Here is a 12,574-nt window from a genome sequence, read left to right on the forward strand (position 1 = left end):
ACCCAGCAACACTCACGGGCCCCGTCCTGGTTTAAGCCACGGAATGAGCGGGGCTGCTTCCAGCCTACTGCTTAGCGAAGCGGGGGCGCTGCAGGTCAGAGCTTCATGCATAGCCTGGGAAAGAGGCAGGGAAGGCGCGCGCGCGCGCACTCCCGCAGAGGTAGAGGCAGAGGAGCAAAGCAAAGCAGGGACTACCATATCGCGAGAAACCGGGTCGCCCTACCTCGCGCTCCCTCTCCGTCGCGCCCGCGCGCGAGCGCAGACCCCGTGAACCAATTGGGAGGCTTCTTCCGAGCTCCCAAGACACGGAGGGATGCTATTGGCCAGCGGTGGTTCTCTCCCCAGGCCGCCGAGACTGATTGGTAGTTAAAGGCCGGCAAAGGCAGGAAGATAATTTCTTAAAGGCACAGCTCTATCTAAATAGATAAAGTTACAGGTAGGTAGCCGTGTTGGTTTGACGTAGTCGAAACAAAAAAATAAAAAGTTCCTTCCAGTAGCACCTTAGGAGACCAACTAAGTGTCATTGGTATGAGCTTTCGTGTACATGCACACTTCTGTTTCAGTGTATCTGAAGAAGTGTGCATGCACACGAAAGCTCATACCAATGACAAACTTAGTTGGTCTCAAGGTGCTACTGGAAGGAACTTTTTTTATTTTTTGTTTTAAATAGATAAAGATAGCTATATAAGGTAAAAGGTAAATAGAAAGGTATATTACCTTTATAGCTATTATACACAGTACACATAATATGTATGTATTTACACACACACACACACACACACACACACACACACACACACACACACACACAGTGTACAGGTATGTGCCAAAACAACAAGAAGAAAAAATTTAAAATAAAAATAAGGTTACCAGCTGACATTAACAGTGATAATTTCCCATCAGTTAGTGGGGGGTGGGATTGGGGGGGGGATTTAAGTTACTTGAAAGAACACTGTAAACAATTGAAAACCTTGGCAGGTTTTTAAAAACACTTGCAATGAAGCGAGAATTATGATAAAAATTGAGATTTAAGAAAATATGATACGATGTTGTTTGAAAAGAATATCTGGGGAAACCATGGAAGGGTGGAGGGAAGTTTGGGGATTCTGAGAATCCTATTCGTAAAATTATTATGATTTGTGTATGATGATAAAAGTGAAAATGATTTTTTTTTTTAAAAAAAATTCCCATCAGTTAGGGTTGCCCAAAACCCACAACTTGCCAAAGATCCAGAACAAGCTGCTGCCTTCCTGAAATTAGCCTTGGATGTCCCTTCCGCCCTTAAAATTCTGGTAATGTATGGATGCATGGCAGCCCTACCATCAATCCCAATTTAAACATATAGGTAGGCAATCCATGTGTCCAAATACGGTAGTTATCTAAATGAGATTGACAATGGAAAGCCGTGCATTCAAATGTATAAAGGGCGCTGAGATCTTCAGACCACTGAGTAGATTATGGTGGTTTTGTTTTGTTTTTGTCCTTCCAGCGTTCTCGTATATCTCAGCCTCCACCGTAGGTTTTTTCTTCAAAAGCTCCCAAAGTTCTTATTCAAGCAATGCCTTTATTAAGCCAACCAAAAGGTCCACAAGATAGCAAGTTTTTGAGTTCTCCAGAACTCTACAGCAACTCCCAGAGAGTTCATCCAGCTCAACCACCAGCCTATGCAAGAAAATCAACAGCTCTAGCATGCCTCAAAAGTGGGCAGCTATCCCCTGCTTAAAAACCTAAGGACGCAGCGTTACCTTCCAAGACATTCTCTTCCACTGTTGAACAGCTCATCCCATCCCAATCAGAGTGTAGAACCATTGAAATTAATTGACACACCTAATTTAGGTCCATTCATTTCAACGGGTCTTCCTCTGAGTGGAACTTAGGCTATCTGGGAACCAGATGCAACAGGGTTGTTGCTGGGCCATCACATCACATGTGATGAAGCGGTAGCTACGGCAGCCACATCTCCAATAGCTTTAGTTCATTAACTCCCTCCACATGTGAGTGTTGCTTCCAGTAGTCCCTGATTGGTTTGTACTGAAGGAGTTTCCAGGGACACATGGGGTTGATTTTTAGTTTTCTTAGCTGTATGTGTTTTCCTCTCCTGTTCTGGGTGGAACACACATTGGATATAGTGCAGAGACAGTATCTTTCTGATACTGGCATAATTTAAATACAGGATTTATCTGGCCGTTACTTATCAAACAGGTGACCCAGTTGACTGTGTAAAAAGCCATAAAAACATTTCCCATAATTTGCAGTTTTCATATCAAGACATGCATTCGCAGAATATAACCAAGATTGTGACCAGAATGGAGCTAATAAAAGTGGGACCAGGGTTGAGAAACTGTCAACCTGTCATTTCGCAATATGATCAAAGGCTTTTTTTATTTTATTTACAGCCTGCTTTAACTTTGTGTTAGAAGCATTAGGACATGGCTCACAATCAAGGTCTACAAATGGAGCATTTGCTCCTAAAACTGGATCATGGTGTAAGAGACATACAAGAGATTTTTATCCTTCATGAGAAAATAATAATAATAATAACCTTTATTGTCAATGTACAACCTGTGTACAATGAAATTAACTGAGCCCGCCCCCACACAAACACTCAATCTCATTGCACTCTGTGTGCTTGTTGCACAACACACCAACCCTGAAAGTCAGTTGCACTATATTATTTTCCGCTCAGCAGCCTAACAGCCCACGGATAGAAACTGCTTTTTAGCCTGTTGCTACGACTGATTATAGTTCTATATCTCCTGCCTGAGGGTAGAAGATTAAAGAGGTTCAGGCCAGGGTGGGAATCGTGCCTGAGAATTTTTCTCGCTCTCCTAAGGCAACGATCCCTTGCGATGTCATGTAGCGGGCTCAGGGGACAGCCCATGATATAATGTGGTGTGTTCACCACCTTCTGTAAAGACTTTCTGTCCGTGGCTGTCAAGCCAACATACCACACTGTGATACAATATGAGAGGACACTTTCTATTGTGGACCAGTAGAAGGAGGTCATCAATTTTTGTTTAACATTGGTCTTTCGCAAGACCCTGAGAAAATGGAGTCTCTGTTGGGCCTTCCTAACCACCTGAGTTATATTGTTTTTCCAAGCGAGGTCTTCACTAAGGTAAACTCCCAGAAAAAGCTGCATCTGGCTTTATCTTACTTTTGTAATTTAAATGCTTTAGGAACACCACCACTGGATATAAATGGAAATGGGCAAGAACATCACCACTTTTGTAAAAAAAAATTTCTTATGCTTATAAAAAAGCATTTTAATCACAGTTAGAGAGAGCAGAAAATAAATAGATGAGTGGGGTGGGGGGATTGCTTGCAGTTTAATACCAAGCCCTGGAAATTCTAGGCACCAAGAGACTAATGAACAGAGGCTTGCTTTGGGCCCCACTACAAAATTTGATGGTACCCCAGTTCTTAAAGAGTAGAGAATAGTAATATGTGGAATGCATAACTTCATACCCCAATGAGGAATGGGAGGCGCAAAGAAAATCTACAGATAACAGCTAGGTTTCAAACTTTTATTTGCAGGATAGACAAGCTACCTGACATCTGTGTGTGGGAAACAATAAATAAAATAAATATTAAATAATAAGGGGAAAAACCCAACTTTTTGCAAAACACACAAGTGTAGGGAACACGCAGAAATTCCAAATCCAACGCCGACCAGTTACCTATCAATGCAACCGGCAACATGAAGTCACTTAAATTAGCTAAGGTTAGCAAAGGGTTCAGCTATGGGCTTGGATACGCATGTCATTAAGGACATGATTCACAAAGCAAACCACTCTGCTAACACCACCCTCCCCCCACTCCAGTACAGGTAGCTGAGCCCAGGCAAACAGCCATGCGGTCCTGGGTGTGGGATTCTGCACAATCCACAGAGCATGCAACTGCTTGCAGCACTTCCCCATTCGTGGCCCAGGGGTTTTTGGTTTTGTAGATTGCAAACTGGAAAAAGGTGGCATCAGATCCTTATCCAATTCATGGCTTCTTAAACCTGAATCAAAGCCCTACATTCTTCTACACTTTAAGTCTCTGCTAGTAAAGTATAAATATCTCAAGTTAGAGGTGAATAGCCTCTCTAGCACACACACACAAACACACTCAAAACAAAATTGCAAAGTCCTAGTTTGGAATGAACAGCAAAATAGGAGGTCTATTTCATGTCCAGCCTTTTGGCATTTCATAAGTACTAAATGAGACAGGACCTTTGAGCTGAGTCTAGATTCTTCTTATTAAACAGTTCCTAAAGGGGACCTCTAAGAACTTTAAATTGGCTTGCGAACTATCTGCTAAGTGGTTAAATTTCCAAAGTCATACCAGGGAAAGCAAGACGCTTCAAGGGATACTGAATCCTTGTTGTATCCTATCAGAAGAACACCTACTTCACTCTCCCCGCCCTACAAAACCTTGCAGCGGGACTGCAGTAAAGTCGCAACCTTAGGCATATTTCATTAAAATAACCTGCACCAAAATCAATAAAACTTACCAGGATATTGTGGAGGACCGAGATGACATTTTTTAAAATCTGGCCAGGGCCATGTAGTGGTCACAAGCCTTAACCTTTCTGCATTATAAAGCGCACTACTAAGGCTGATCTACACAACTTGTGACTCACCAAGCTGACTATAAGCCACCAGGACATGCCTGGGATTACAAGAATGGATGGGGTGGCAGAGCGGGGAAGCTGTTAAGCACCTGCCAGGTTGGTGGGTTGTGTTTGGCTTAGAAGGTCACATGTTGCACAGGTCTCTAACTAAGGCAACTGACAAGGACTCCAATAAAAAGGGATGCATGGGATGACCTCATTCCTTGGAATGGAAATTGACTTGCTGCCGACATAAACTGATTCAATATATACAACAATCAACATTCTACAATAACATCAGTCTCTGTCTTCAGGGAGACCTACCGTGTAGGAATGGCGACTTATCAAAGCAAGGAAAATGCCATACAACTTAGCATCCTTTGGACAGCAATGGAGGCACCCAGCTAGACAACTAGCTGCAAGACTGCCACCTTAAAGGCAGCTTGGTCTACTTCAGAAACCTCAAGGCATCAGGAGGAAACAATCATGTCAAAATAAAAAGTATCTGTGCGGGCGGGGGTACGGGACAATTATATATTTGCTCATCAGGATTGAGCAGCCGGTCTAGGATTTCCAACACCAACATTGAGAGCTACATGGCAGATAGATGCATATATTTTGGGTTAAATGCAGAGAGCTTTCCTAATGGATACAACTTATTACAAGCTATGAGCTGCAAGGCCAAAGCAAAAAGATCTCAGTTCTCTACAGTGATGGCTACAGCCAAACCCTGCATTTTGCCCTATGTGTAGATGTCAAACAGTCAGGGATTTTGTAACTGTAAATTATCTTTCAATTATATATTAAAAACACCACACAATTAATCCCAGCTTTCCTAACAGCGATGAAAGTGTTTCTCTACAGTCGCAAGCTTCCTGTGGTCTCACTGAATGCTACAGGAATCTTCTCTGTATCTTACTGAAGTTCCACTTTATCTTTCCACTTCATCTCCTTTTCCAACACCACTTCCTTTTTGTTACAGACACCTATTCGAAAGAAATATATCCTCAGGCCAACACAAAAGGGAAAAGGGCCAACTCTGGCTCAAGCTTCAAGTTCAATTACAGGGGGAAAGCCTCTCTGATTAGCCTCATCTCAAAAAAGATATTGTAGAGTTGGAACAGGTGCAGAAAAGGGCTGCAAAACCTTTCCTATAAGAAAAGGACTCTGTTGCTTGGGTTTTTTTAGTTTGGGGAGCAGGGAATTGAGTAAGGGGAAACATGAAAGAGGTTTGTAAAATTATGCATGGCGCAGAAGAGATTCTGGACAAACTGAAGGGAAGTACTTCTGGACACAATGAATAATACATTTATGGCATTCAAGATGATGGCCACTGGTTTAAATAGTTTTATAAAGGGATTAGACAAATTCATGAAGGATAAGGCAATCAACAACTACTCATGATGGCTATATGAAAGCTAAGGGAGGAATTCAACATTGCAATTAGGTGATTACTCCATCAAGACAAGCATTTTGGGTTGCCTCGTGAAATAATCCCCCCCTTTTCTCCCTCTGCATGCTGTTCCAGGGGTTCTCCCAATTCCCCAGGAACTAATTTCAGAGGGTGCAAAGCGGCAGCCCTTGCACAGGGCTTCCCTTGATGGGACTCATTAGTTGAATCCCACTCTCCGTGTTCAGATGCCATGTGTCTCTTGAGAAAACAGGTAAAGGTGAAAGAACCTTGGACGGTTAAGTCCAATCAAAGGCGACTATGGGGTTGCGGCGCTCATCTCGCTTTCAGGACGAGGGAGCTGGCGTTTGTCTGCAGACAGCTTTCCGGATCATGTGGCCAGCAGGACTAAACTGCTTCTGGCACAATGGAACACCGTGACGGAAACCAGAGCACACGGATTACCCTCCCCCCACAGCAGTATCTATTTATCTACTTGCACTTCTTGGCATGCTTTTGAACTGCTAGGTTGGCAGGAGCTGGGACAGAAGAGTTTGGATTTGATAGCCCGCTTTATCACTACCCGAAGCAAAGAGCTCACCCCGCTACAGGGATTTGAACTGCTGACCTTCTGATTGGCAAGCCCAAGAGGCTCAGTGGTTTAGACCACAGCGCCACCCGTGTCCCTACTGTCTCTTGAGCAGCAACAATGGAAAAGGACTATCAGTTTCATGTCCTGATCAGTTTCGTGTCCTGCTTTTCAGAGGAATCTGATTGGTGACTGTGGAAAACAGACTGCTGGTATACAGGGACCTTTAGTTTGATCCAACAGGAATCTTCTAACGTTCATGATTGTATATATCCATCTGCAAGAAGGAACATGATGTGAGTATGCTGTTGGCCCAAACCAGACACTAAATGGAGTGGACCATGTCTGGGGGTGGGAGAGAACCCCTTCCAAACAGACTCACAGAGGGGGAAAACCCAACTGAGCACACAAATCAAGTTACTGAAATGAAAATCTCAACAAATACAGCACACCAGCTGCTATTGCACACTTGGAACACTTCCCCCCCCCCCCCGATAATCAACACAATAAATATTTCAGAACCATGTCCTTATTCAGAACCAAGTCTGACCCTGAGAAAAATTATCCATGATGAGCATTAGAAATCATCCGGAATAACTCCAACACCTTCAACCCCTGCATCTTCCTTAACATACAGCTGCTCAAGACCCCCTTACAGAAAGTTTACCTATTATTATGAACTTAAGATGACAACCTGTGCCTGTGAGAAGAAGAAGAGTTTGGATTTGATATTCCGCTTTATCACTACCCGAAGGAGTCTCAAAGCGGCTAACAATCTCATTTCTCTTCCTCCCCCACAACAAACACTCTGTGAGGAGCGACAGCTTTGCCCCATAGAGAACCACCTAGAGACACTTTCTGAGATCAGGTTTGCTGCTTTACGGGGAGATCTTGTGACAGCAGGTGGGCAGGTGCCAGGAACAGACTGCAAACCCAGCTCAAGGAGAAGAACTGCATTCCAGCGGGGGGGAAATGGCTCAGGATGAAGAAGAGCAACAAACCTGGAGGCTAACTGACTGCGCATGCCATGGGGAAGGCTCGCTCAGAGACCTAGAACCAAAGCTAGGCATTTAAAAAAAGATGCAAGTGAGAACTGCACCCTAACAACCAAGCCACGGTAATTTCTCCTGCCTCGCCAGTTCTCTTTCGCAGTGCATTCCAGACCATACCTCCCTATCCAGTCTCTTGTTTTCTCCAGTCTAGGCTGGAGCGCAGCTAGCAATCTCTGCTGAGATATGCGGGGATGGGGGGAAAGTGGGAGATTAGAGGGCTGAAAATGGCTAGTGCAAAAAAAGTTTCTTCCAAGTCCACGAAAAGGCATCTCCAAGCACTACAGCTCCACATGTACGTTGCTGTAGGATTTGTCCACAGTCCATTCGCTTTGGTCTTCGTCCGCACTGTTTGTATATCGAGCCATCTCCTCTTGGAACTGGAGCTGCCGCCTCTTGTTGGGATCAACGTTGATCCAGTTGTTGGCAATCCACTTGGTTCCTTCAGTGACCAAGCAGCCTCCGTGCAAAGAATATTCATCTAGGTCGCCAACCCAGCCTGCAAGGAAATAAGAACCCATGAACCACTCCTAAGAGAAGCCGGGTTTCACACGACAACAGCTCAACCCCTGGGATTTCCTCCAATTCTTGACCCTCGGCTGGCAAATTGGCATGAAGGGCAATGCAGCCCAGACAACCTGGCAGACGGAGGCCACGAGAGGACATATTACCTTCTCCATCTGACAGGTAATTGTACCAGAAAACAGCAGTTCCTTGAAGGGGTTTCACACGTAGGTTTCCCTTATCACAGTGTTTACGAGTGTCGCGTAGGTCAATATCATTCTGGATGAGAGACTGGGAGAGAAAAAGGGTAATAATGCTTATTGTGCTGCATGCCAGGAAAGTAACAAATCAATCAATCAATGCACAGGACCTCCTATACTAGCATTACATATGTTCCCATTTACATAGAACAGTTCCATATTTTTTCAAGCCATCTTGATTTTAAGGAGAGGCGGGATTTTTTTTTATAAAAAAACCCCTCAGAAATGAAACAAACCATATAGATCATTTTATAGTTATAGGATGTTTGCATACTTCACCTGTCATGCTCAAGTACATATATTTTGAAGTATGTTCCACTGAAATTAATGGGGAGGTGTGCATTGCAGGTGAAATAAAGCATCTGGCCTTAAAAAGAGTATATATATATATATATATAGATAGATATAGATATAGATATATTTAAAAATCACAGTGCTAAGACACCAGTGCATGGAGAGAGAGGTAGCATTGGTGCTGTTTAGCAGTTGAAGGGCTACTTCAGTGCTTTCATGTTTGCATGGTAGAGTAAGGGAGCATTCACCTCACTTCTAGAGAATAAAAAAAGGGGTGGGAATCTTTTAGAAGTTCAGAAAATAACATGGGCTGGTGGTGGAGCACGGATTTGTTTTGCACATCCAAAATCTGTAGCACAAAATAGCCAGTACTTTCATGCTACCATATGCCATATAATAAGCTGCAATTTTTCTAGAAACAAAATGTTGCTAACAGAGTGCTGAGAGGAAGTGATTTCCTTGTAACAGGGGTGTTATCTTGAATAAAACCATGTGGATCCTATCGTGCCATGAACTGACACACCTGGAGGCATCCTTGGACTTCCCTTATCAGATTAAACACTTCCTATAATCTTGAATCACAGATCGTGAAGCTGAGGCTCCAATACTTTGGCCACCTCATGAGAAGAGAAGAATCCTTGGAAAAGACCCTGATGTTGGGAAAGATTGAGGGCACAAGGAGAAGGGGACGACAGAGGACAAGATGGTTGGACAGTGTTCTCGAAGCTACGAACATGAGTTTGACCAAACTGCGGGAGGCAGTGCAAGACAGGAGTGCCTGGCGTGCTATGGTCCATGGGGTCACGAAGAGTCGGACACGACTAAACGACTAAACAACAACAATAATCTTGAATTAACTAAAAAGATGCCCTATATCTATAGCAGAGCTTTCCAAACTGTTCATGTTGGTGACACACTTTTTAGACATGCATCATTTCACAACATAGTAACTCAGTTTTGCGACACAGTAATTCAGTTTTAATAGCAAACCAGAGGTTAAACTAACCCCTTTCCAGCCCTGGAATGAGCGTGGGGAGCGTTCACACAACACTAATGTGTCACAGCACACAGTTTGGAAAGCTCTGATCTATATCTATGGGCAATATTACAAATATTCCATAATACCATTAAAAGAGCAGCAAAAGTGCAACAAGCATTGCAGTATCAAAAAGACAGGATCCAGTTTAATGATCAGGGGAACCCGGGAGTGGGGAAACATCTTTAAAAGATTTCTGAAGCAGGTAACTGCTGGTGTTTCCTAAATGGTAGCAGGGGGAGCATTGCAAAGAACAGGGGCAATAGAAGAAGATGCCCCCTGTAACACAGTCACTAACAAAAGGTCTGCATATTATCTCAGCCGTCTACCAGGTGTTTGTGTATAACACAAGTACGCAAAGAAAACGGAGTTTTCCGAGAAAAACAGGCCACAAAGAAGGACAGAACCTTACCATCTCTTCATAGGTCCTATTGTCAGCTATCGGAAAAGTGGTCTCTCCTCCTCCGGTCACGTTATTTAGGTAGAACAGAACTGTCACGTAGCTGTGAAAGGCAGGGGCCATTAGCACAGGTTAGGCTTCAAAGTTATTGAAATTGCTTAGCCCTCCCCTTCCGGTTTGCAATGCAATGAAATACTATGCACATCTACTTGGAAGTTACGATTTCATGCCCACCTACTCACAAGTTAATCCCCCATTTTTGTGACCTAGGCTGAAATCCTATATGAATTCAGTGGGACTGACATCCCATAATTCCTACATCAGTCTCTCGTGCCAACTCATAGGTCAGAAAGTAAAAACATGCTCTGTTCTGTGCCCCCACCCTGAGCAAATGTATACAACAAACAGCAAACCAACTGAGGTTATAGAAAAACAGACCTTAGGTTTAGAGCAGAACCATGGTTATAGCTATAGACTCAAATAATACCAAGACAGGCAGAGTAGGACTCAGAGAAATTGTGCCCCTGTCTATCGCTGACAGTCTTCAGGTGCATAAAAAGCCTCCCACATAGAGAAGCATGATGTTCTGGAGGAATATTTGACTGAGCATTCCTCTTCATTAACTTATAACTGGAAAGCACACATGCATGCTGTGTTCTTTTGACCTCTCCATGGTTAAGGGAGGCCACCTGATTTGCACTTGAATGCTTATGTCCCTAAAAACATGATGGAGTCTCTGTTTCAGAACAAAACATGGAGCAACAGGGGAAAAACAGATTACAGATGGTTGGTTTCCTCTTCAGGCTCTAGACTAACCGGCATGAGGTCTCGAATGGAGCAGTTTCATTGGCAATCAGTTTGGTGTGACTGCAGGCAGTCTCAGGGAAGACTGGTCCACTGTCCATGTGAGCATGGTAGTGCCCGCCTTGGTCGTATCGCACTACCTGCAGGGGTTCACTGTGTTCCACAATCTCAGAGGGCAGACGGGTTAAGTGAATCACCCTAAAGGAGAAGCAGAGACATGCCCATTGAACTATTAAACTATACTTGCTACTAAACCAATGTCCCCACATGCCACTGTCATCCCCTTTGCCCTGGGAATAGGGTACTTGTTCACACATTGCACTGATCGTAGGTATAAGCTGTCTCGACACATGTAACTTAAGTGCTTAAGTACACAGGCTGTATACGTGTTGAATGTTACTAACTGTACAAATGTATAGCTCAGCACAGATCGTACACTTGTTGAATGTAACATGTGAACACCTGTAGGGACTGAAATGTTTTACTTGACAAGTTCAAGATGGTAAGCAACTGGCATTCACAGCAGCTATCTAAGTCAATGATAAAGAATATAATTATGCTTTTTATTATGTTCTTATGACTGTGCTCCAAAAAATGTGTTCTTAATGTTGTGCACCGCCCTGGGATCTTTTGATAAAAGGCAGTATATAAATTGAATCAATCATCATCATAATATTAACATTTGCTCCTCCTGGTGTGTTTGTGTGTGTGTGTGTGTGTGTGTGTGTGTGTGTAAACACACAGAGAGATCTTTTCAATGTTTATTTACAAAACATAATTGGGATTCTTTTTTATAAGACAATGGATTTGATCACTTGTATGATCAAATGGAAGAGAAGCATCTTTCTGTTCTCTGTCACGTTGTTTCCTTTGAATGCAGAAAACCCTGCCTCATACATAAAGAAGCATGGAAGTTAACCTCAGGAAGGACAGTCACTTTCACTTTCATCTAAGCATTTTTTGCACACACACAAAACCAAAACCAAAAACAAAAGGAGCAGGTGCTTTCAGGTTGCAGTCCTAAGCAGGCTTTCTAGGCAGTCTCAATGAAGTCAATGGGACTTACTTTAGCATAAACATGCTTAGGACTGCACTCCCAGTTATGTAGGAAGAGGGTTCTACTGGTGTTAGTGCAAGTTTTCTTCCCAGGGCAAATGCCTACTGGGCAGGGGTGGGGGTAGATTTTCACTGGAACTGCAGCACAGGGGGAAAAGATTAAAGCCTTTCCTGTGCACCACTGTCCTCCTACATTGGTTTATCTTAAAGTAAAAACAAGGCACGTTGAATGCACATACACATTTAACATACTGTCTAGTAGTTTGGCACTGAGCTGCCTCACTTTGGCTGCATCACTGCGTGGTTAGGTGGTCAGGGAATGAAATTTTAAAGCCTTTTCAAAGTGTAACTGAGCATTTTAAAGTTACTACGCCCTTATCAGTAATCACATTCTTTTAGCACCTTTTAAAGGAGCCCACGTGTGTTTAAATTTTAATTGATAACTAAAAAAAACCAGTTACAGGTAGGTAGCCGTGTTGGTCTGAGTCGAAGCAAAATAAAAAAATTCCTTCAGTAGCACCTTAAAGACCAACTAAGTTTATATTTTGGTATGAGCTTTCGTGTGCATGCACACTTCTTCAGATACACTAGAAAC

At 43.2% G+C, this 12,574-nt stretch overlaps 1 protein-coding gene across 1 annotated transcript in view; it reads right to left on the reverse strand.

The window, feature by feature from the left end:
- Window positions 1–3,233: 3,233 nt before the first annotated feature.
- P4HTM (prolyl 4-hydroxylase, transmembrane) overlaps window positions 3,234–12,574 on the reverse strand; it is a 33,755-nt gene continuing 24,414 nt past the window's right edge. Inside the window, exons 6-9 of the mRNA XM_035106821.2 lie at window positions 10,936–11,121; window positions 10,132–10,222; window positions 8,297–8,420; window positions 3,234–8,124 (exon numbers count right to left, since the gene is read on the reverse strand). Of these exons, the coding sequence (XP_034962712.2) occupies window positions 7,907–8,124; window positions 8,297–8,420; window positions 10,132–10,222; window positions 10,936–11,121 (619 nt within the window). The 3' untranslated portion in view covers window positions 3,234–7,906. The remainder of the gene's footprint in view (window positions 8,125–8,296; window positions 8,421–10,131; window positions 10,223–10,935; window positions 11,122–12,574) is intronic.

Source organism: Zootoca vivipara, chromosome 2 (genome assembly GCF_963506605.1).
Source record: "Zootoca vivipara chromosome 2, rZooViv1.1, whole genome shotgun sequence".
NCBI lineage: Eukaryota > Metazoa > Chordata > Lepidosauria > Squamata > Lacertidae > Zootoca > Zootoca vivipara.